The sequence below is a fragment of the Octopus bimaculoides genome, chromosome 16, assembly GCF_046866305.1.
Source record: "Octopus bimaculoides isolate indiv1 chromosome 16, ASM4686630v1, whole genome shotgun sequence".
NCBI lineage: Eukaryota > Metazoa > Mollusca > Cephalopoda > Octopoda > Octopodidae > Octopus > Octopus bimaculoides.
The window spans coordinates 31,274,870-31,301,912 of record NC_142943.1 but is presented as its reverse complement, the minus strand read 5'-3'; the positions used below and the strand labels follow the sequence as shown (position 1 = coordinate 31,301,912).

General features: G+C 35.2%; 1 protein-coding gene across 3 annotated transcripts in view; it reads left to right on the top strand.

The window, feature by feature from the left end:
• Positions 1 to 26,758, top strand: part of LOC106878469 (dmX-like protein 2) — a 109,301-nt gene extending 82,543 nt beyond the window's left edge. For 2 of the 3 annotated variants that reach the window (XM_089364426.1, XM_089364425.1), the window contains 13 exons: positions 337 to 532; positions 1,088 to 1,208; positions 1,767 to 1,871; positions 2,324 to 2,448; positions 2,673 to 2,841; positions 12,282 to 12,365; positions 18,834 to 18,894; positions 20,177 to 20,307; positions 22,013 to 22,090; positions 22,550 to 22,694; positions 23,713 to 23,802; positions 24,637 to 24,764; positions 26,397 to 26,758. In XM_089364426.1, coding sequence (XP_089220552.1) covers positions 337 to 532; positions 1,088 to 1,208; positions 1,767 to 1,871; positions 2,324 to 2,448; positions 2,673 to 2,841; positions 12,282 to 12,365; positions 18,834 to 18,894; positions 20,177 to 20,307; positions 22,013 to 22,090; positions 22,550 to 22,694; positions 23,713 to 23,802; positions 24,637 to 24,764; positions 26,397 to 26,606 — 1,643 coding nt within the window. In that variant the 3' untranslated portion in view covers positions 26,607 to 26,758. The remainder of the gene's footprint in view (positions 1 to 336; positions 533 to 1,087; positions 1,209 to 1,766; positions 1,872 to 2,323; positions 2,449 to 2,672; positions 2,842 to 12,281; positions 12,366 to 18,833; positions 18,895 to 20,176; positions 20,308 to 22,012; positions 22,091 to 22,549; positions 22,695 to 23,712; positions 23,803 to 24,636; positions 24,765 to 26,396) is intronic. The other variant, XM_089364427.1, reaches the window with a different exon arrangement.
• Positions 26,759 to 27,043: the final 285 nt, after the last annotated feature.

The following is a 27,043-nucleotide window of genomic DNA, read 5'->3' as shown; positions in this document are numbered from 1 at the left end:
TGTGTGTGTGTATATATATATATATATATATATATATATATATATATATATACACACACACACACACACACACACATATTTGACGGGCTTCTTTCAGTTTCCATCTCCCGAATCTACTCACAAGGCTTTGGTCGGCCTGAGGCTGTAGTAGAAGGCACTTGCCCAAGCTGCCACACAGTGGGATTGAACCCAGAACCATGTAGTTGGGAAGTAAGTTTCTCCCCACACAGCCACACCTGATGTTTTTATTATTAATATTTTTTTTTTTTTTTTTTTTTTCTACGATTAAAATATTTATTGAGTTGCCTTTGAAATCGATGTGATTCTGTCTTGCAGAACTTCCTGTCAGTTCTCCGTTGCTACATGCTGTTCTGAAGAATCTGGAACAATGGGAGGAAGTGTTACATAGCAAGCTAGAATTGTTCTCTGGGCCACCAGACAATTACATTCCTCACTTGATCCTGGATGTTGAAACAGGAATACCTCACACAAAATATGAGGCTTTACTCAAACCTCATAACTCACCCTTCATGTAAGATAGTTTCTAAACTCACTGTATTTTATATATAGATGCATGTGTATTAAGTGCAAGGTGCAGGCGCAATGGCCCAGTGGTTAGGGCAGCAAATTTTGTTGTCTCTAGGGAGTGTCATCGTGCCAATATAATTAACATACTGGTTCAATTCCACTCATTTATTAAATATCTGGGGTTTTTTTATTTGTTTTTTTTTTTGACAAAGCTCTGCTTGCTGAGAAGGTTGCAAAAAAGCAATGAAAGGGCTTTGACAAAAAATAGCAGATATTTAATAAATGAGTGGAATTGAACCAGTGTGTATGTTAATTATATTGGCATGATGACTCTCTCTAGACACAACAAAATTTACTCCTTAGTTACATGTGTTTCAATACTATATGGTAGGTGTTTTGTGTTACAACATACTGCTTGTGATCATTGTACACCATATCATATAAGCTTAAATTAAGATTCTCCATTGACCACGTCATCGCTTATGTTTACTATTCATTATGTTTACCATACTTCCATCTCCATCTCACATGTTGCGTCATCTCTGCTTTATATTTTCAGAAACCACCACTCAACCTTACCCTTGAAACGTCTCTGGTTTCTCATTGTCAAAGAAGAATACCTGAAGGATGTGTTTATTCGCTACATCTTCCGGAAGAAAAGGTTTCTTGAAGATACTGAGGTGAGTATTTCTTGTCAGTGCTGGAATTGCTCTAACTTTCCTCTTCTCTCTTATGTGTGTGTGCGTGTGTGTGTATATATATATATATATATATATATACACACACACACACATCTATATATATAGTTCAAATTTACAGAAAACAAAAGGTGAAGACATGTGTAGGAATAACAAGCTAGCAATGGTTATAACTGAGAATCACAATCACATAAGAAGTGTCATTCATTTCTAGTCTGCTATCATTGAAACATGTTCGTCCTGGCCATGAGGGAAGCACTACTCTGCATGGAAACGTGTGAAAGTTGGTGACAGGAAAGGCAACCAGCTGAGGAAAATTTACCACAATAAATTCCCATCTGACCCATGCAAGCATGGAAAAGTCAATATTAAAACAATGACAGGAACAACAATGATGATGATGATGACAAACAAGCATGCACACACACACACACACACACACACACACACACACACACACACACACACACTTACAAACACTTATGCACACTCATACAGATGGATTTCAAGAGCTTTTCTTTTTCTTTATTTCTATTTCAGATAACACTAAACTCAGGAGACAGCGAAAACTCTGAGAAGAGTTCATCTTTGATGAAAGTTATTCACAAAGAACAAGATATCATTACAGCATTCGCTATAAATCAGGTCAGTTTCTCTTCTCACATGTTTTTCTTACCTATCACTCTATAACTTCTATTTTGTAAGATGCTTGTACATAAATATCACACAAGTTACATATCACGCACTACAATGTTACCGGGTTTCAGACTCCTGCTGAACTTAGACTGGCTCTATCTGAACATTCAATGTCATTGTTAAAATAAATAGTCCCATCATCAAAATCTTGAAGCTATGAGATAATACGTTTATTTATTCAAAACAATATGAATAATTAAGCATTACATGATTTACAGCCTACATGATTTGAGAACAGGATGGTTGTCCTTACCCTAAAGTTTACGACTTGATTAGGAGTGTAGTGGTTGGGTGGTGGACCTGATATGGAGGGTAGTGAAGCAGCACCTGGGTAGAAATGTATCCATCGTCTGTGTATGAAATAAAGTCATGTATATATGTGTGTATATCCTCTATTTCAGGCCAATCCCAACTGTTTGGCATTGTCTACTCAGAAGGAAATTGTGGAATTAGATATTGGTGCCTTACTAAATCCGCCAGCCTGGTTAGGTGATGAGAATGAGTACGACATTGAGACCTTGATCAAGTAAGTTACTCCTTCTTCTTCATTCAGCTTTTATATAACTAACTTACTAATTAAGATCTATAACAATAGGTGTAGGTGTAGCTGTGTGGTTAAGAAGTTTGCTTCCCAACCACATGGTTTAGTTCGATTTCGATTTCACAATCTGTTTTATAATCAGAAGTAAGCTAACAACTGTCTTTTCCTGCACATTATCATTGTTATGTGTGTTTTACTTTATTTTACAGTACGACTGCTTATGGATACGATGAATCTGACTTCGTTTTGGTTCAGACGCCGTTCGACCAGCTTCCCAATACCGCTGTATCCACTCCTGGCACACCAATGTCTTATAACTCGGCCAACACTGCAATACCAAACATACAACAATACAACTCAACTAATCGGGCTAATGTTGTAAGTAAAATCACCTTTTCTTTTTTATTTCAATAACATTATCCTAACTCCTATATGATTTTTCTTTGTTGTTTGTTTTTTAAAACTTTTTTTTTTAAATGTTTTAAATTCTTCTTAAAAAGTATCTGACATCCATATTCATTATAGGTGTTGTGTCTGAGAATTTTTCATTTTTGTGAGATTAATATATCTTAACCCTTTTAATTAATATATTTTAACCCTAAATGCAATAATACATTAACATTGTTTGTTTTTGTAATTAATTTTATAAATAAATCCTTACTGAGCCATTAAATGGAAGTAAACATAACAAAAGGTTCCTACATAATACCATAATAGACTGTTTTTATTTCAATATGGACATTCTCAAATAAGTTTTTTGATAGATTTAGATGGGGCATCTGGTGGATTAGCATCATAGAACCTGAGGTGGTCTAGGTTGGGTGGGCATTGTAGAACCCGGGGTAGTCTCCAGTTGACTGATATCAAAAGTATTAATATAACTGAATCTCCCCTCTCTATGCTAACCCCTCAACTATAAATATAAAATATTAATAATGTGTGTGTGTGTGTGTGTGTGCATGCATTTTTATTGCAAGTTGGCAGAATCATTAGAGCTTTGGACAAAATGTTTCACAGTGATTGTTCAGTCTCTTTATGTTCTGAATTCAAATCCCACTGAGGTCTGCCTTTACCTTTCATCCTTTCAAGTTCAACACTACTGAATGAGAAACTTTGTTGTTTATTATAATTATTTTATGGAACTTGTGAAAGAGGAAGACATGGGACAAATTAGTGAAGGATGCTCTCGGGACTTTGAATCTTATGTAGGAGATGACAAAGAACCTGGACTCCTGGCAATATGCAGTACTTGAGAAGACATGTCCATCTTGGTGAAACAGAGGTTCTGGGAGCATAATATGAATATACACAGCTGGGCCCCTCATCCACCTCCAACTGTAGTCTTCTGCCACTGTAATTAAATGAGGCAGAACGGTATATTTTAACATCTTTTCTGTGATACCATTTATCTTTCTCACTACCCAGAACCACTTCACTTAACATCCATCCTACATCCTTGACATTGTCCCTCTTCACTCACATTTTACATTGACACCAACAAATTATCCCTCCCTCTTCATTGAATCACCTCCTGTCAATTTGTTTCTGTCACTGTATATCTCTCGCTTTTACCACACACTCTATCTCTCCAATCACACTCTTACAGCTTACCCATCAACGCATCTTCTCCCTTTCTCTCATCCTTCCCCTGTTTACTGTATCACCACTCTTCTGCTCTTCACCCAATCAGCACCTATTTTCCATTCCGTGACCTTCCCTGTAACTCCTGTGTATCATTGATCATCCCCTTTGCTATTCATCTCTTGTTCATCTCTCTTCCCTAGTCCATATCTAATCATTATCTACTTTCCCTAACCTTCCATCTGAGTCATATTTATCATCCTCTCCCTCAACCCTTGTTCATCATTCAGTAAATTCACACCTTTACCCTATCTATAGCCAATCTTCACATTCTTCATAATCTCTTGCAGCCTCTACCCATCCTCCTTCTTCTGTCTCCAGAGCCAACCCTGACAGTTTGTTCCCAGCTTGTTCTTTTCTATCTTTCAAGCTCCACCTTTAATACTCTCGCCCATTCTTATATGATACAAGGTAGCAGTATATTTCCTCAACAACATGAAACCTTTTCTGGCTCCTTCTCTCATACGTTAACCCCTTATCCCACAACATAGAGCTGCTTCCCTCTCTACTAAAGCTCCACTTCAGTTGAAGAGGAACTTAGTCTTGCGAGCTACTTGGTGACCGCACTAGTACTGGTGTCATGGAAAATGCATCCCGTGTGCATTGTACAGTGGTTGATATTAAGAACAGCATCCAGCCTTAGAACTCATTCCACAGCAGATTTTAGAGTACAATGTAGTTTCATGACCAGTTGACCTGTGAAACTATGCAATTCATGCCAACATGAAAGCTGAGATGATTATATATATATATATATATATATATATATATATATATATATATATATATATATAGTACTTCCTAACTGGCCTTCGTGCCGGTGACACATAAAAGCACCCACTACACTCTCGGAGTGGTTGGTGTTAGGAAGGGCATCCAGCTATAGAAACTCTGCCAAATCAGATTGGAGCCTGGTTCGGCCATCTGGTTCGCCAGTCCTCAGTCAAATCGTCCAACCCATGCTAGCATGGAAAGCGGACATTAAACAATGATGATGATATATGTATGTATATGTGTATATATATATATATATATATATATATATATAGGTAAATTTCCAAATTAGGTTGGTAGAGATATACAATCCTAGCAGGTTAATAATGCTAGCTAACCTCTGTGAGTGTAGAAAAACTCCAGTTAGTTTATTTTACTATCCTCAGTAGATCTTCACAGCAGTAACTCCACATGTCTCTATAGAGACTGCATGTTGTCAGCAGAGAAGGAATAGTAAATCAATGATAATGTGAGCAGAGATTTATATATCCAGTTTTATGGATGCAGGTGCAGAAATGGAAAGACATGATTGACTGCAAAATAAAACTAGATATATAAATCTGTTCTCCTTATTATCAATATATATATATATATATATATATATATATATATATATATATATATATATATATATATATATATATATATATATATATACATATATATACATGTATACTTAAGTCTAGTACTTATTCTATTGGTGTCTTATGCCAAATCACGTAAGTCACAAGAACATAAGCCAGTGCAGGTTGTCAAACTGTGGTAGGGGACAAACACAAAGACACACTTATATGTATGTGTGTGTGTATGTACACATTAGGCTTCTTTTAGTTTCTGTCTACCAAATCCACCCACAAGGCTTAGATTGGCCCTAGACTATAATGGAAGACACTTGCTCAAGGTGCCATGCAGTGGGCCTTAAACTGGAACCATGTGGTTGGGAGGAAAACTTCTTACCATACAGCCACTCATGCACATGAACACACACACACACACATATAGTAATAATTGGTGAAGGAAACAAAAGATAGGTTTAATACTAGTCTTTATTAGTACAATGATCGTTTCAACTCATCCTGCAACTGTCCATTATCAGTAGGATTCTGCACAAAATCCTACCCATAAGGGACAGTTGCAGGATGAGTCAAAATGACCATTGTACTGATGAAAGACTAGTGCCAAATCTATCTTCTATTTCTTTCATCAATTATTACTATTTAAACTAATACTACAGAATTCCTGAAGTAGATCCAGCAGAAATATGCGCCAACCATGGATGTCACCAGGTAGCCCAAACCGTGAAGTGAAGGTGCTTTACTCAACACACTAACTGACCCATTAATTAAAAAAATTACATATATATATATATATATATATATATATATATATATATACCCAAGAGTGTTAGAGGTTGTGAATCCAACCAACCAAGGGATAATATCTATCCAATACACTGCTGGTAGAATACCCAATTATTGATATTGTATACTAGCCACAACTCTTTATACTGTGGTCCCAACAGTATATATTGTAACTACAATACAATATCCTCAACCTACAAAGTCGAGATTGTAATCCTTGTATTTCTTTTTCTATCCTCTCTCCCTCCTTCTCCTTCACCCACCCTAATTGTACACCATCTGTGAAATATTGATTTATATGACAAGAATTAACTATTGATTTCTATGATGATGATTATCTACATGCACCTGTTTACTCAGAATAGCAAATAGGTCACAAGGTGTTGGATTACAAAGTGTACACACACACACACACACACACACACACACATACACACACATTCTCTGACTGATGTGTGCATAACATTGTAGTGTATGTATGTGTGTGTGCATGTGTTTGATCCGGCTCCAGGCGACTTGAAGTTTTACAGGCTTCTAACAGAAATTCAGCTCATTTAGATTACTGAATCTGATTTTGGTAATCTGAGCCTAAACAAGCTAGGCTTCTCTTAGAAGCCTGCAAAACTTTAAATCTCATGGAGCCAGATCAAACTGTTTTAAATAATAATAATAATAATAATAATAATAATAATAATAATTCCTACTAAATGTGTTGAGTGCTTTTTTTATTTCTTCTATCCACTCATTCATATATGTATATGTGTGTGCATACATACATACATACATACATATAGAGGGAGAGAGTTGGCCAGAAGTCACCTGACAGTAAATCAAAACCATTTAATTCCAAGATTAAAACAAAAGATTCTTTTATATGAGACTTCGCTAATAAATAGACAAATGTTGAAAAAAAAAACAGTGATTTTAATTCACAGTATTCAATTATTAAACATTCATAATTGGAATGAATAAATAAAGTTGAATATTAAGTACTTAGGAAATTTTGATTAATGTCAGGTGATTTTTAGCCAACACTGTGTGTGTGTGTGTGTGTGTGTGTGTGTGTGTGTGTGTGTGTGTGTGTGTGTATATGTATATATATGATAGATAGATAGATAAACATATATCTATATATATATATGATCGATAGATAGATAAACATATATATATATATAATATATATATATATATATATATATATATATATATATATATATATATACATATATATATATGTGTGTGTGTGTGTAAGTAATAATTTTGAATTTGTGTATATACCTTGTAATATGCTGTTTAAAGCCCATTCACTGTATTGGGCTACCTGATGTCATCAACAGTTAGCATATAAATGCCACTGGGTTAACTTCAGGAATTCCTTTGTGTCAGTAGAGAAAGGGACCGATGCACAATAGGTTGAAATGGTCAAACTGATTAAAAAAAATTATCTCTTGAATTCTGTTTTCTTGCTTGGAACATTGAAAATCGAACAGATGGGCTAAAACACATTCGGATGTTTTGTCATGTTTCTTCCTGCTCTTCTGATTCTGCATTCAAATACTGCTGAGGTCAACTCTACCTTGCATCTTTTCAAGACTGATAACATAAGTACCAGTCAAATACTGGATTTGACTGGTACTTATGTTATCAGTCTTGAAAAGATGCAAGGTAGAGTTGACCTCAGCAGTATTTGAATGCAGAATCAGAAGAGCAGGAAGACACATGACAAAACAAGATGTCTGATATGCTAACAATTCTGCTAGCTCAATAATGAATGGCATCAAATTGTGGTACAAGTCCAGTAATTTCAAAGGAAGATGGGAGTTAGCCTATTACATCGACATCAGTGATTTTATTTCTGGGGTTGATAAAATCAACTATCCCTGCTCACCCAAAATTTCAGGCCTTGTGCCTATATTAGAAAGAATTATTATCATTATAATGTAAGAATGCATGGCCCAGTGCTTAGGGTTTTGCACTCACAATTGTGAGAATGTGGTTTCAGTTCCTAGACTAGGTGGTGTGTTGTGTTCTTGAGGAAAAACACTTCACCTCACATTGTTCTACGATCACTCTGACACCAGGTACATGGTACACAATGCACCTGTTCAGCAACATTGATTTGATAGAGGAAGTGAGCTACTCTACAGTACATACATTTGATCATTATAAAAGAATCCTTTGCTGTACAGGTTGTTCAGCAAAAAGCTGAACATTCATACATTGTCTTTGACAGGAAAGTCCATCATTATTATAATTATTATTATTATTATTATTATTATTATTATTATTAGACTGGAGCCTGGTGTTGCCATCCGGTTTCACCAGTCCTCAGTCAAATCGTCCAACCCATGCTAGCATGGAAAGCGGACGTTAAACGATGATGATGATGATGATGATGATAAGGTGGCAAGCTGACATGATCAACTTCTGCCAAGGTCGACTTTGCCTTTCATCCTTTTGGGGTCGATTAAATAAGTACCAGTTACGCACTGGGGTTGATATAATCGACTTAATCCGTTTGTCCCTCCTTGTTTGTCCCCTCTGTGTGTAGCCCCTTGTGGGTAGTAAAGAAATAAGAATCATTAGCATGTCAGGTTAGTGGCATTTCTTCTGTCTTTACAGTCTGAGTTCAAATTCCACTAAAGTCAACTTTCCCTTTCATCCTTTAGAGGTCAATGAAATAAGTACCAGTTACATATTGGGATTGATATAATCAACTAACCCCCACCCCAAAATTTCAGACCTTGTGCTTTTAGAAAAAAATATTTTTATTTTTTTAAAGGCAGCAAGCTGGCAGAATCATTAGCATACCGGACAAAATGCTTAGCAGCATTTTGTCCAACTTTACATTCTGAGTTCCATGAAGTTGACTTTGCTTTTATCATCCTTTCGGGATCAATAATATAAGTATCAGCTGGGATCAGTGTAATCGACTAAACCCGTCCACCCCAAATTTCAGGTCTTGTACCTTCAGTGGGAAGAATTATTCATCCAATTTCTTTTAAGTAGTTAATAACAAATCCTTTATTTATTTTATTATTTCAGAAAATCCCTTCCAGCTGTCACTCTTTCAATAGTCAGTCATTACTCTGTTTAGTTACACCCACAACTTGTCTTGTAAACATACTGCCAGTGTATGAGAGAGAGAGACACGTATATAATTTTGATTGCCATATCTTTACATTATACAGACAGAGATAGTGGGGGAGAGATATAGTTATTGATAGGCAGAAAGATAAAACTACGCACTTTTAACTTATAATTTTGTTCATAGCTAGGCATATGTTTATCTATTGACTTCAGCACCTTAACTGGTCATTTGATCTCTTTCTCACTTTGATCCTGACATAAAGCTATTTCTTATCATTTGTATTGATTATTTAAAATGTCTACTACTTTTTTTGTTACTATTATTTTTTTCCCCTGAATTCATATCATCTGTTGCCGTACTGCCTGACTGGCCTTCATGCAGGTGGCACGTAAAAGCACCCACTACACTCTTGGAGTGGTTGGCGTCAGGAAGGACATCCAGCTGTAGAAACTCTGCTAAATCAGATTGGAGCCTGGTGTAGCCATCTGGTTCACCAGTCCTCAGTCAAATCGTCCAACCCACGCTAGCATGAAAAGCGGACGTTAAACGATGATGATGATGATGATGATGTAATAACTACCTTGTTAGTGGTTAAAACAAAATCAAAAAGTGACAGTAAAGCACTTGACAAATCTTTGCTTTCTTTTCTATAGTGTTTTTCTCAGGGACAACAGTGCTGTGGGGTGTCTTTTCCATCTACCAACAACCTTGCTAAGTTATGCTCTGATAGGGTCATATATATAAATATGTGTGTGTATATATATATAATATATATATATATATATATATATATATATATATGCCATGAAACTCAAGTCACAAGACAAACTCTCAACTTAAAAAAAAAACTGTCCTCTGCAACTTGTATTGAGCACACCTTTCTCATTTGTTCCGCATTAATAATGTACATATATATTATATCATGCTAGCATGGAGGGCGGACGTTAAATGATGATGATGATGATATATATATATATATATATATATATATACACCTTTTTCACTTTTTACCTGTTTCAGTCATTAGACTTATTTTTTTAAGCCTGGTATTTATTCAATTGGCCTCTTTTGCCAAATCACTTAGTTACAGGGATGCAAACACACCAAAACCTGTTGTCAAGCAGCGTGGGGTGGGGAGGACAAACACGCACATGCATATATATATGACAGGCTTCTTTCAGTTTCCATCTGCCAAATCCACTCACAAGGCCTTGGTCGGTCTGAGGCTGTAATAGAAGGCACTCAAGTCAAGTGTGACTGAATCCAGAACCATGTGGTTGGAAAGCATGCTTCTTACCACACAGCTACGCGTGTGTGTAGATGTGTGTGTGTGTGTGTATGTATATAGTTTCCAGTTCTTTTAATTACATTGAAGCCCTAACTCTTGTCGGAAGAATTTAGAAATATTTATCCACACAACGGAACTAACCAGGAAATAGTTTTCTGTAATATTTCCCCTCTATGCTCATTTCACAGTACACTCTGCCACTATGATAACATTTTACTGGGATGGGATTCTTAGATTTAAATAACTTCCATTTGGTTTTAAGAGGTTTTTTCTTTTTTTTTTTTTTCAAGGTTTTAGTCAGTCTCTATAATGTCTAAGGAAATACATTACCCATATGTTTCATTCAATTGATTTTGATAGTAATTTAAATTGGAGTGGATTTTGGAAAATAACTAGCTTTTGCATTCGTTGGTCTGTTAAGATGGTGCTTGGAACAAAAGCGAAATATATATTAGTATATTAAGATGTTTGTATTAGGAATATAGCAAAATGTAAATTGGTAAACAAAAATAGTATTTGATACATAAAAATGACAACTGTATATTGGTATACTATGATGGTGTTTGGTACATAAAAATGAGAAGTATATATTAGTATGTTAAGATAGTGCTTGTTATATAACAAAATATAAGTATATATATTGGGATATCAATATGGTGTTTGAAACATAACAAAAAACAAATGTATATTTGTATATTAAGACGTTTGGAATGAAACAAAAGATAAATATACATTGATGTCTTAAGATGGTGTTTGAATACAAATCTCAAATATATACATTTGAGGACAAACTCTTGTTAAATCATTTGAAATTTAAGGAGGGTGTGTGTGTGTTTCTCAAAAAAATTTGTCTCTGTTTTCATAATCCTTCTCTTTCACCTAACCACAAAGTATATTTCCAAGACTTGAATGGTTTAATTATAATTCTCAAGTTTTAATTAACATTACCTATGTATTTGATACATATATGATACAAAAACCACATGAAAGTACAAATCCACTCTGTGGGGTGGTTTGTGTTAGGAAGGACATCCAACTGCAAAAAAAAAAAAAATGCCAAGACAGTAACAGTAGCCTAGTGTAGTCTTCTCCTTGGCCGGCTCCTGTCAAACTGTCCAACCCATACCAGCATGAAAAGTGGCTGTTAAACGATGATGATGGAACATTGCTACGGCCATCACAACAATAATAATCCTTTCATTTATTTTCCACAAGAGCCCACACGTTCTTACAAAACGTGTGTATGTGTTACAGAGAGGATATGTGGAGGGGATGTACACACATATATATATATATATATATATATATATATATATATATATATGTATAAAAATGGAAAAACTTGATTAAAAAAAGAAAAGAAAGAACTACTCAAACAGTAAAGAAGGTGCTGTTTTTGTTACAAGTTTTCCACACCCTTAAAAAAAAGTCCCCTTCCTTCAAAAATAACCCCTCCATCAAAACCTTTATTTAACTAAAACCACCTTTATTGAATGTTCTATATTTGACCTGTTCATCATGACCTGATCTGGTTGTCTTTTCTCTCTTTTTTTTTTCTCTTCTCCCCCCTCTCTTTCTTTCTACCTTTCTTTCTTTCTTTCTTTGCTGCCGTTGCCACTGCTTGGCTGGATAAAAAAAAAAAAATTGGTAAATTTCTCTACAGATCAAAGGAATTAATCTGTCAGGGCTTGGAACCCCCCAGTTCTGTCAGTTTGTCCGCGATAGAAGTAGACGCTTGCTACAGTCGGTAAGAGCACAGCCTAACCACCTCCACCACCACCTCCTCCTCCACCATTGTCCCCCCTCACTCCCACCTTTCCGTTTATTCATTTGCTTGGTACTGTTGTAGTCGTTGTTCATGCTCACCCTGGTGTTGTCATCATCATTGTTGTTGTTGTTGCTGCTACTACTGCTGCTGCTGCTGCCGCTCTTATGAATGTTGTTTTTTAATCATATTATTTTTACCGTTTTCTTATTTAGATGCTTGCAGTTTTAACTTGTATATGCATGTGTTTGGATAAATGGATGTATAAGCGTGTGTGTATGTAATATGCACATATGTATGAATGCATGTCTGCATGTCTACACACCTGTGCACATACACATCTATATACACACGTATATATGGAAATGTATACATATGTTCATTTAAATTTTATCTGGTGTATACATATGTGTGTGCGTTTATGTGTGTATATATGTGTGTGTCTGCATAAGCACTTGCACAGAAAGCTGTGTGTGTTTGTACAGAAAGGTTATGACATCTGTTAAGATGCATGTGTGTATGTTAGAATGCAAGTTATAATTTCGGCATCATATATATATATATATATTTGCATATGTGTGTATGTGTACATTTGCATATGTAAGTATATATACATGTAGATACATAAATATGTATATATACATGCATATATATATATACAATTGCTGATGTGTGTGTGTGTGAATATGCATGCATGTATATATGTGTGTATATATATGACAGATTCAAACATGGAGTAACATGGGTGCAGTATTTAGCCCATGTTGAGACTAGATTTATCTTCTCTTTGGTTATTTTTTGTTTTTCTTTTATCACAACCGTAATATATATATATATATATATATATATATATATATAGCACAGTTTTATTTACTTGTTTCTGTTTTGAACAGTCGGCACCACCACCACCACCGCCATCCCCTGCCCCACTCCCCAGTCCCTCTGTGACACACCTGGAATATCTTAGTGCATCTTTCTGCAAATATCAAAGACACCTTTCTCACTCATTTCACTGCGTAGTATTCTTCAATATTTTTGCAATATTCTTTCATTAGACAATTTTTGTTTCATAGAATTACATTTTCTTTGTTAATGACTTTTGTTAGTGTTCTGGTTCTTGTCATTGTTTTTGTTATTGTTTGTTTGTTTTTTTGGTTGTTGTTTTTGTTTTGTCTTTGTCAATTTTTAATATCTCTGTTTTGTTTTTTCTAAAAATCTTAAATAGAACTTTCGATATTGTCTTTTTTTTTTTCTTATTACTTTTTACCAATTCCTTTTTTACTAATTCTGTCTTTTGACTTTTTGACCTCCAGTATTGCCTGGCACATGAAAGCATTTGAATAGATGGTGATCCTTGTGTGTGCGTGTGTGTGTGTGTGCACGCATGTGCGCGCATGATTCTTTTACTGTCAATGTTATGTGTGTGTAAGGGCGGTGAACTGGCAGAATCGTTAGCACGCTGGGCGAAATGCTTAGCGATATTTTGTGTTCTGAGTTCAAACTCCGCCGAAGTCGACTTTGCCTTTCATCCTTTCGGGGTCGATTAAATAAGTGCTAGTTATGCACTGGGGGTCGATGTAATCGGCTTAACTTTGTCTGTCCTTGTTTGTCTCCTCTGTGTTTAGCCCTCTGTGGGCAATAAAGAAATAAATGTTATGTGTGTGTATATTTATGTATGTATGTATGTATATATGGAAATCCTTAAAAAGATGTACATTGTTCTATGTGTGTGTTTGCATGTGAATATATGTGTACAGTTTCTTATATTCTCCATGTCATATGTATGACACAATTCCCTGTATGTATGTGTATATATGTATGTGGATATTCTGTTTCATATATGTGCGTGTGTGTTTGTATTTATGTATATGTGAAAGTAGACGGACACAGTCCTGTTTGTGTGTGTATGTGTGTTTTTATGTATGTATGTGTGTATGGTTCTTATATATATTCTCTTTATTACTCTTATATATACATGTGTGCGTGTTTGAATGTATTTATGTATGCATATGTATTTAATGATATTTTTAATATAATCTTTCATATTATATTCATATTATATATATATATATATATATATATATATATATATATATATATATAGATTGTTATTACATTGAGTGTATATTGATTCTCTTTAACTTAACAGTATCATAATTAATTCACATTACTCTACTAAATAAATTAATAATATTTGTGTGAATGCATTTTGTGTGTGTCTTTGCTGTTCATATGTCTTTAAATTTTTTCTCGTGTTGGCAGTTTTAAACTAATATGCAAATGTATTTTTACTGAAATACTTTTTTCTTTCAGACATAGTGTATATAGGAATAAATTATCTAATGTGTCCTTCCTTTCTTTTAAAATGGTTTTTTTTAAGATGGTAGTGTGATATTAGGGATTTATTTGCTGTTCTTAGCAACTGCAAGAGAGGCTCACTTGTCTCATTGCTTAGTTTTGTTTTTTGTTATCTTTGTATGGTCGTAGATCTGTACCCTGGTAGAGCAGGTTTCTCATCAAAGTCATTTAGTCTTGACTGTCTCCTCTTTTCAGATGAATTTGTCATGGCTGGATGGCATAACTCATCTCAGACTAAGCTATCCTATGTTGTTTTTCTTTTTTCATTTTCTAAAAGATGTGGCTGCTATTTCTACTGATCATATGGAAACACTCATTTACTGGTTGCTTTGTTATTGATGTAATTACAGGCATTGTATGTTAATTCTAAGGATAACTGGTGATTGGTCTGTTGGAATTATCAACCATACTGTTAAATTATGATATAGAATAAATTAAAAAATAGATTTAAAAAATCTGATTTTGGGAAAATGACATCTATGGCTTTATTAAAATGTTTAAAGCAACATATTGAGGTTTAAAGGTATCAGTTTAAAGAATTTTTTTTGTATCTTGGATGGTTCATCAGTTTAACGTTGCTCGCTGTCCACTGAGGTGCGGCCATCTTTGAACTGGTTTTACTACTCCTTTATTTGTGTTTTCCCCATGGCATCATCTCCAAAGGTCTTCTGAATCTTCTCGATAGTTTGGGCTTTTGTATCACCATGATTTTGGCAGAATTTGATACAGTATCTTTGCTCAATGCACTCAGTCATCTTGACTCAAAAAGAAAAATTGCACAGCATACTCTTCATGTCTGTCCTCAATGTGTCACTGCAGGCGAATGGCACAACCTACAGATATAAAAATGTTTGCACATGCTCCAGGAAGGATGCAGCCACCTAATACCCATGTGGATTTTGCACATGCATGATTATTTTGTGCAAAAACTCAAGGTCGGATACTTTTTGACTACACCTCGTGTATATATATATATATATATATATATATATATATATATATATATATGAACTGTAGCTTAACAATCAGCTTTGAGAAGCTAATGTAAATAGTACAGAGACACTTGAGAAAGATTCATTTATGTATAATTCTTGAATGTTATCCAACCCAGCACTTTTTTCTTTCAATCAGTTTCTTTCAAAATACACAATTGCTATTTCATTGACCTTGCAGAATCATAATTTTTATTTGATATCTTTAATAGAAATAAAAACAGAAAAAAAGGAAAAGGAAAATTACATTGAGAAGTTTTTAATTTCATTAGATATTTTCTTAAGCTAAATCATTGGCATTATGTAGATATTTTCAGTAAAAATATTTTGGGAAGTTTTCTGTAAAACCGTTTTAATACTATGTTTGGTGTCTAATTTCGTATGGACTCAATATTGCCCATTGTTTGTGCATGGCATTAGTAAATTAAAAAACAGGTCACAAGTGATGTAATTGGAACAGAAGCCCACTAAAGTTATGTCCTATGTTTGTTGTATGTGGCATCATCTGGGAAACAGTTCTTCAAAAGGAGATGCTGGATTGTTCCATTTAGTTTTCGCAGTATCTCTGTGGAGAGTTTTGCTATTTGTGAATTTTTCAGAAGGAAAAAATCCCATCCAATCAATATTTGACTTGTTTAATATCTTTATATATTTTTTTTATATACATACATTCATGTGTAATATAAATATAGATATAGGGCAGGGAATTGCCAATTAGTAATAAAATTAATAATTAACAATTTTACCAAGTAGTTCAGTATGAAAAAACCCTTTATTGGTAAAACCATTTATAATCATAAATATATAGGGCTTAGCATGAGATGCTTCACCAACATACTGAAAATTTAGAAATAGCAGTCAAATAACTACTGATTCCAAACTACAAATTTTTCTCTAACGGATGGCAATATTTATGGCACACACAGAACAAAAACAGAAGAGAAAAGCAAAAACAAACCTGCCTTTAGTTAACCATGTACGACGTTTCACGGTTAAGAGTATAAAGCTACCCTACTCCGATCATCAGCATGGTGTTCGATAAATTTGAAAGTGTCTATATACTCATGGGAATTTGACCATGCGACATCAAAAACACATGAGCAAGGCATTCACAAAATTTATCGGCTAGTAAGTTCAAACACTTCACCCCAAGAATCTATTCCATGTGCGCCACAAATGTTGATGAAGCATCTCATGCTAAGCTCTATATATTTATGATTATATTCATGTGTATGTACATTCATACATACATGTGTGTGTGTGTGTGTGTGTGTGTGTGTGTGTATGTGCATGTGTATGTGCATGTGTGTGTGTGTGTATGTGCATGTGTGTGTGTGTATGTGCATGTGTGTGTGTGTGTGTGTGTGTAAACTTCTAATATTTATCCTAGATAAATAGACAGACAGAGAGACACACAGATAGATGTGTATTTATATATGTATGTATACATACACCCACATAAGATTATAAGAAAACCTACTGAGAGCCACAGAATGACTCTTGGAAAGTGTGAAGTTCCAGCCAAACAGACATGGTAGTATTATAATACTGTAGATAAGTTATAAATGCTGAGAAACAGGCTTAGACAGGTGAAAGAAAGAGGAAAGAGTAGCAAAGAAGAGTATGAAGTAACTAGAAGACAAGTTGGATGTCAAGTGCACTTGACAAAGGAAGAAGAGGTTTTCACATATTCAACAATGTGAAGCATTCCAAGATTGCAAAGTAATGTAGTAGAATGGAGGTATTGCTGGGGAGAAGTGTGTACAGAATGATAGCATTACACTTGTTCTTAATGATGCCAAAAAGAAAGAGGCATGGAATTGCTATTATGAGAAGTTGTTGAAAGACGAGAATGAATGGGAGAATGTATTTACCTCAAGTAGACCCAACAGAGAGATTAGCCATTCTAGTTGACAATAACATGGTCACCTGTACAATTAAGTCTTCAGCATTTAAACTAACCATATTCAACCCAAATATTCTACCAGTTTTATGTTCAGACTGGCCAGCTCCAGCCTCTCACACCTACCCTACATTGTCATTCTAAAAATAAACAGTTACATCATTGAAATCTAAAAGCTACAAGATAATGCATGATTAAAATTAATGTGAATAAATGGACATTACATTTGACAAATCTGAATATTTAAGGGTTAACATTTGAAGACAAGGAAAACAACTAGACTGTGAAGAATAGTTGCTGTGACACTTGAAATATCTGTCAAAATAAGTCCTGTGGGAGTCACTTGTATAGTTAACCAGATAATACAGTGAGATATCATACTATCAATATGAACTACTGTTTACTTCTTGCTTCACACTGTTGCTTGATGAGGCCAGGATCATCCCATGTTAATAGTCCCAGAGTTGTCATCAGAAGAGCTACACCTGAGATTTTTTTGTCATGGTCTCCAAAATTGTTGTGGTATTTCAGTAACAATTCATGGTTTAGAGTTTAGAGTTTCTTTTCTGAATGATTTCTTTATAGTTTCACCAATATTTTTGTTGTTTTTGTTTGGTCATTCCAAATAGTTTTTGTTGTTTTCTTTTAACTTTGCATCTCATTTCTGTCATCACATTTGTCAGTTGTTCATCTAAAACCAAAGTAGTTTTGGTAGTCTTAGTTTTTCTGACAGACATTCTCTTAGTTTTATCTTCTTAGCTTTTTCTTTGTTATTTTATTTTTTCTCACAATTAAAAAAAATCCATGAATTTCATTTCCATTTCAATTTACAGTAGAATAATTAAATGTCATGGTCATATGCCATTTTTTCTCTCTTTTCTAATTTCTAGACATTTTAAAATTCTTTTTTAAAAAAAAAAAAAAAAAAAAAAGAAGTTCCAACAAAACACAATGTCAGCCATTTTGTATGAGTGCTCTTTTATATATTTTTTTTTCAATCTCAATAATTTTCATTGTTCTTTTTTTTTTTTTTTATAAATTGCTCTATTTTACAATATATTTCATCTGTAATAGTATGCTAATTAGAAACCCATGTTGTATTTGCATGTTGATAATTCAGTGAAAGTGATTTTAATGAAATGTTTCCTTTTTCTTCTCACTCTCTTTCTCACTCTCTCACTCTCTCTGACTCATCAGATAATTCAGAGAAATGTCACTGGTGTCAGAAGAATTGGAGCTCACCCCCATCTACCTCACTGTAAGTCAATCATTTCTGATTTTTGTTACTGTTTACTATTTGTAGCTCACAAATATATGCACACACACACACACACACACACATACACACTCTAGTAATATGATAATCAAATTGGGTAGTATTTCATGTTCAGATCGATCCAATGATAACAGGTGTACAATTAACTTCTATTCCTTTTGTCCTTGTTAAAATTCAAATTCTAGTGGCATTGTCTACACTACACTGCATTAGACATACCAAGTAATACAAAGCCAGCAACACACACCAACATGACTTCATCCAGAAGATAAGGCTATGTTAGTCTAGGAACATTGTCTTGACCTTGTGGTGGTTGTAAATGGTTATCACCATCATATAAGTGAGGTTGCTCATTTCCAATCTTCCATGAAAAACATGGCTGGCCATGAGAAATATTATTGTGCCTGGAAACAAGTGAGGGTTGGCAGTAGGAAGGACATCCTGCTGTAGAAAATCTGAATCAACGCATTCCATTGAAGCCATGTAAGCAATGGGAAAGTAGACTTTAAAACAATGGTGATAGTGACAGATATAAATAGCAACTGTTTACTTTAAAGTTTGACTACTAAAATTGGTTTTAGAAAACAAAGGATGCTTTGAGAAGTTAGTTTTTAAGTAGCCTTGTTTCTGCTTGACAAGTTGGTTTGACCCTGAACTTTTTTTTTGTGTCTTGTAAAAGTTGGCAATCAATCTACTCTTCATACTTTGTATTTCTGTATTCGTAGTGAGATAAGGAAAGCAATGCATAGAGGTGCAGTGGTATTGTATTATCAAAAATGAATGAATGTCATCATCATACAAGTGTTGTCCTTTGTTTCCAGTCTTCCTTGAAAACATGTCAGGCCATGGAGAGATATTACTTTTCATGGAAACAGATGAGGCAAGAAGGGCATTTAGCTGTAGAAGATCTGGCTTCATGAATTCCTTCCAATCCATGTGAGCATTGAAAAAGTGGATGTTAAAACGAATATGTTGATATTTTATATATATATATATATATTTCACTTAGATATTGTGAAACAAATGGCCTTGTGTAGAACTGAACTCAACTACGAGTCCACTGTATTTGATAACAGAAACAGTTGTGAGCTACTGAAGTTCATAAGATAATCTCTTATTCCTTTGTCATCTCATTTTCTTATGTGTGTACACACACACACACTCACACACAATGAAATATGTGGCTTTTGAAATGCTTGTTGTAAACACAAGATTATTGTATTGTCTATTATTTATTGTTGTTTCACTGAACATGTTCATACAGATCTGACCGGGAGCACTGATGGCAGTGTCCGCATGTGGGAGTGGGGCCATCACCAGCCATTGTCTCTGCTACGACAGCCTGGCTGTTTCTCAAAGGTCACCCGTACCCTGTTCAATGCCCAAGGTAATAAGGTAAGAATCACTTTCAAACTACTTTCTTCATAGTTACCATCTCTCTTGATTCTGCTGCAATTTGAGTGAAAGCATTATGTTTACATACTTTGTTGACATGCAAGAGGTTTTGCTGCTCTTTCAAAGACCAGTGAAATAAAATGTATCCCTCAAGTAAGGGTTGGTGACAGGCAGGGCATCCAGCCATAAAACATTGCTTCAAATAAACCTTGCCCAACCCATTCGAGAATCGATAAGCAGACATTGAACAATCAATATTTAACGATTGAGGGGAAAGTTGTTGACAATGTCTTTGATATGCTTGGTTCATCCTTAATATTGCACCTGCTCGCAAACCAGAAGGTATGAGAGCCACTGCCTGATATTGCATCAGGGCATTTATTATTCTTATGATTATTAAGGCAGCAAGTTAGCAGAAACGTTACAACAGGGGGAATGCTTGACGGCATTTCATCCATCTTTACATTCTGAGTACAAATTCCACCAAGGTTGACTTTGGCTTTCTTCCTTTTGGGGTCAATGAAATAAGTACCAGTTGAGCGTGGGTTGATTTAATCGACTTGGTCCCTCCCTCACACAAGAAATATTAATTTTCCCCACAAACAGGGAACATTGAAGCAGACAATCTGACACACTGTTATTAACTGATCACCCACAATCCTCAAAGGCTGCATATATACATTAATGCAAACCTATCCATCATGCTTATACACAAGATTGAAATATCCAAGATGTTGTTTCACTTGCTCTTAGCTTTCTCTCTTTCTCTCTCTCTCTGTTTCACACAACTCTGTTTGATGTTCAACATACTACAATCTGACATTGATAATCTATAAAAAAAAAAAAACACACTGGTTGTCTTTTCTGGTTTTATTGGTTGAGTAATGGGAAATATTGAAAAGAAACTTTGTGTGTGTTTGTGTGTGCTCATGTATGTTTGTGCATATGTGTGTTTGTATGTCTGTTTATGTGTATGTTTGTGTTGTTTTGTGGGTTTGTGTTGATTTGTGGGTCTGTGTTGATGTGTCTGTATATGCATATCTGTGTATGTGTGCATATCTGGAATATTAGTGTGTATCTTAGTGCCTCTAGTGTTGGATTTTGTGTATACATGCCAGCATGGAAGGTGGACGGCAAATGATGATGATGTTTGTGTGTGTATTGTGCCTCTGTGCCTGTTTATATATATATATATATATATCTATATATCTGTATCTACATATCTTTGTGTACGTGTGCATGTATATGTATATGTAAGTGTTTGTGTTCAATGTGTCTGTGTTCCCGTCTGTATATATGTTTGTGTTTCTGTATGTGATTGTGTGTGTCTTGATATATATATATATATATATATATATATATATATATATATATGTATGTATCTGTGTGTGTATGTATATGCCTCTCTATATGTATCTGTATGTCTCTGTCTCCATTCATCTGTGTGCATGTGTATATGTTTCTATGCTCTCTGTATATATGTGTGTGTGTGTGTGTGTCAATTATTGATTTCAAATTTGATTGTTTTCCCTCTCTGCTCATTGTTGTATTGTTTCTTTGTTTTGTTGTTCTGTTTCCCAGAAGTATTTCAGATGGAAAGGTTACGAGTTCAAATTGGACCAGACATTTCTCCATTTATCATCAGAAAAAAAACATAGTGTCGTATTTCATTGAAGGATTTACTTTTATTCTCTTATCGTTTCAGTGTTGTGTCAGCGACGCTGAGGGATCAGTGTGCCTCTGGCAAGTTGGTATTGGAAGCAATTTCAATAAACCAATTATGGTATGATATTTATTAATTAATCAATTAATTAACTAAAAAGTATGTCAACCTTAATCTTCTTTCCTGTATTACTTCATATTTTAACTCCTGCTTCTAAAACCATTGGAAAAGTTTTTTGGTATTTCATCTGACTTTCTATGTTCTGGGTTCAAATACTACCATTGTTAACTTTGCTTTTCATCTCTCCAGGCTCAATAGAATAAAGTAGGGGGTGGGGTCAATGATGTCAACTAACCTATTCCTTCAAAATAACTGGCCCTGTGCCAAAATTTGAAATTATTGTTATTATTCTACTGGGGTCAACTCTGCGTTTCATCCTTCCAGGGTCAATAAAATATGTACCAGTCAAATACTGGGGTCGATGTAATTGATTTAGCTCCCCTCCCCTCAAAAACTGCTGACCCTATGCCAAAATTTGAAACCACCATTATTATTGTCTCTTTTGTTTTTCATTTCCAGAGTTTACAATGTCATAACAAAACAACCAGTGATTTTACCTTTGTTGGTTCCTGCAGTCTTATTGCAACAGCTGGCCATTCTTCAGAGAGTAAAAATGTTTGTCTTTGGGACACCTTGCTACCAACACGAAGTGCCCTTGTCCATCGTCAGTACCACCTGCTTTATCAATCATCTCCTCCTCTTCCTCCTTCTTTGTATCACTAAGATTCACCAGTTTCACCTTCTTTATCACCTCCTCCTCTCTGTTGTTATTCTTTAATTTTTTTCTTTTTTATTTTGTCTTATTTTTTTCCTTTTTTTTTTTTCTTTGTTATCGTTACCCTCTGAAATTACTGGTATTAGTAAAGTTGTATATGTATCCTTGTTTTTTATGATGTTTGGTTCCAAAAAGACAGTGATAAATAAATCCTCTCCACACACTTTGTAAGTAGAATGAAAGCTGATTCATTAGCGGCACCATCACATATTTTCTTGACTGTCTCTACCGTTTTTCATTTTTTTTTTAAATGCATTCTTCTGTATTGTTTCTCAATATCAGGAGCCTTTGTATTTTTTCTGTTCACTGGTTCCATGTTGATGGTTGCAAGTACATAAGCCATATAAATTATATGCACTGCCTTGCAGCTCAGTCATGTAAACACAAGCAATAGACAGTGTATTGAGGATTGTGGTTGTAGTAACTGGAACATGTATATTTGTCATGCTCATAATGCATGTAACAGGTATAATCTGAGGTAACCTTATCCAATATGTCCTTCCTGTTGTTGTAGTTTATCCACTCAACTCAGCCTTTTTTCAGACCTACTGATGTGTGTTAAAGGATTTCAGCTATGACTATCCCATCTTAATATTTTATTTCAGACATCATGGTCTTGAATTATATAATATGGCTTTCTTCCAAAACGGGACCATCAGCTCAAGCTACCACATTAAGACTCGTGTATTTTACATATATTCTTGTGTGTTTCTTATATTGCCTGGTGGAATCCTTGTTAATACTATTGACTGAAAGAATCCTCCAAGTTATTGTCGACACTATTGACTGATGAAATCCCTCTAACTGTTGACAGCATTGACCGAAGGACCCCCTCCCCACAACTGTCGATACTGTTGACTGAAGGCATGCCTCTATCTAATTATCGAAATTATTTACTATTTTCCAGCATTTACCTGTCATGAACACGGAAGCCCAGCAATTGTCTATGCTCCACAGCATCAACTCATTATCAGTGGCGGCAGAAAGGGAGAAATTTGTATCCTTTTTGGCTTTTGTAAATTCCATCCTGAAATTTTACATCATCACATCTTACATCTTTTCAGAGGGTGTTGTTGTTGCTGTTGTGTGTATGCCTCCATGTAAGACCATTTCTTCAATGACTGTTTATCAGAGATATTCTGGTATTCAAACCGACCATTCCTGATATTTGCTGAAATGTTGGGTTTTGATGGTATGCAGAAACTCCACATTAAACCACAAAAAGAAGTTAAACTGCTAAAGTCAGTTATGTCTTTTGTCCTTCTAAGATCAATAAAATCAGGTACCACTCAAATACAGTAATTCAATTTAACCCTTTAACATTTAAACCGGCCATATCCGGCCAAAAGTATTCTGTCTGTTTTATGTTAGAACTGACCAGGTCTGGTCTCTCACACCAACCCTACAATATTGTTTTAAAAAGTAGCAGCTACCTCATCAAAATCTCATAGCTACAAGATAATGCATGATTAGTTCAAAACAATGTGGATAAAAAAGCATCAATTTTGGCAGAATAATGCGAACACTAAAGGGTTAAATCAGCTATCACCCTCTCCCTAATTTCTGGCCCTGTACTTTTGTTAAAAATTAGTGTTAGTGCAATGAAAAATGTACCCAGTACATTCATTGGCATTAGGAAGGGTCTCCTGCCATAGAAACCTCCCCAATGTGCACACAGGAGATCAACATAACCCTTAAGGTAATTGGATCCCGTCAAAACCGTCCAACCCCTGCTATCATGGAACACTGACATTAAACAATGATGATGATGGATGTGCATCTGTATGTTTCTTTCTTGCTTTTTGTATTGCTTTTTCTTAACCACTCTCAGGTTTATTCGATATGAGACAGAGATTAATGCGACACACCTTCCAAGCCCATGAATCCCCAATCAAAAGTCTGGCCCTGGATCCAGAAGAGAGGTTCTTTGTGACAGGTTCTGCTGAAGGAGACATCAAGGTATGACATATGTACATATATTATATCATATTGTGGGTGCAGACATGGCTGTGTGGTGAACAAGCTTGCTTAACAACTACATGGCTTTGGGTTCAGTGGCAACTTAGGCAAGTATTTTCTCTTATAACCCTGCGTTATCCAAAGTCTTATAAGGAGATTTGGTTGATGGAAACATGCACATATTCATTTGCATGTCCTTGTACAGAAGATCCTGAGATAGAGAACCAGACAAAACAGCTTCTGATATTTGTTCAAAATATTTATGTTCTGAATTCAGAAACACTCTAAGACCAACTTTGCCCTCATCCTTTCAGGATCAATAAAATAAAGTACCAATTAAGTACTGGGGTTTGATAGAATTGACTATACCCTCTCCTCAAAATTACTGGCCTTGTACCTAAACAAGAAACCATTATTATTATTATTAAGGCAGTGAGCTGGCTGAATCACTAGGCTGTTAGGCCAAATACTTAGCGGTATTTCATCTGTCTTTACGTTCTGAGTTCAAATTCTGTTGAGGTCAACTTTGCCTTTCATCCTTTTGAGCTCGATAAAATAAATACCAATGAAACACTGGGATCAATGTAATTGACTAGTCCCCTCCCGCAAAATTTCAGGCCTTGTACCTTTAGTAGAAAGGATTATTATTAAGAATGCAATGAGTTGGCAGAATTGGTAACGTACTGGAAAAAGATCTCCGGCTCTTTATGCTCTTCTTTCAAATTCTTCTAAGGTCAACTTTACCTTTCATTTATTTTTTTTGAGAGTCAAAATAAATACCAGTTGAGCTCTGGAGTTGATGTTATCGACTTAGCCCTCCCTGAAAATTATTGGTTTATTCCAAACTTTGAAACCGTTGTTTTATTGTGAAGATCACTCCACATGCCTTCCTTTGGGCAAGAACGACAAGCACTTTTCGTCTCTGGCTGGTGGTCATGGCAAAAGAGGTTGTGTGGAGGGCAAGACTGGAAGGATTGATGACAAACACTTCCTCTTTGGCTGAGACTTTTTTAGAATTCCATTTGAAAATGAAGGTGAGGATTAAAAGGGAGGTGCTGCCATCCAGTAGATTTGTTGAAAGACAGGCAAATGTGACAAGGATGGCTTACATGAGCTGACCTACTCTAAAGCTGGTGCTTGTAGGCTGAGAAGAACACTTTCCACGGGTCTCCTGGTAAATAGGATGGCTCAGGATCTGAGAGGTTCCTTGGGTTGCCTTTGGGTGGCGATTCCCCCCTAATCAGGAATTTTGTTGTTAATTATTATTTCTTTTATTGTTTACACGTTTATGTAAATCCTTATTATCCTTTGTCTTTATATTGTCCTAAATGATTTTTGCAGCCTTTGTGGCTAATAAAGAAAGCATTATTATAATTATTATCAAGGTGATGAGCTGGCAGAATCAGTAGCACACTGGACAAAATGCTTAGCGGCACTTCATCCATCTACATTCTGAGTTCAAATTCCACTAAGGTGGATTTTGCCTTTCATCCTTTTGAGGTCAATAAAATAAGTACCAGTTATGAACTGGAGTTGATCTAATTGACTAGCCTCCTCCCCCAGAATTTCAAGCCTTGTGCCTTTAGTAGAAAGGATTATTATTATCGTTATTTTTCTTTTTGTTTAATTCAGATCTGGAGTTTGGACGTTCACCAACTTGTGTGTTCATTTGTCGGTGAACACAGCAAGACAACGTTTTTCCGTAATGTCGGCTCAACATCTGGGGTCACGCAAGTGACAGTCATACCACAGAACCATCTTCTATCCTGCGGTGTGGACGGCTCTATGAAAATCCGGAAACTTCCAGACAAAGACGATATCGTTCACAATTGGTCTGGCTGATTTATCATTCGACTCATTCCAAGTCGACTAACAGAACATATATATATATATATATATATATATATATAAAATAAAACAATGTTGGGGAAGAAAGAAAGGGGTTGAAATTTGAACAACTTGCAGAGATGCAATTTGGTTTTTAATTCTTGTAAACTAGGCAAAGCCACAATGCCACTATGTCCCATTGCCCCACCACCACCACCATCTCTTCTCTTCTTGCTCAGTTTTCTACCCAAAGGAACAACAGACCACTTAGATATAAACTTGAACATAAACAAAATAAAAACAAAAACAACACCACCAACACCACCACCACTCATTTTCCCCTTCCAAAAAACAAACACTGAACAACAACAAAAAAAACATTTATTTACACCCATTGTCTTCTGTTATTGCAGAGTGGGAAATGATTCCCAGATTCTTAAAGAAATTATTGT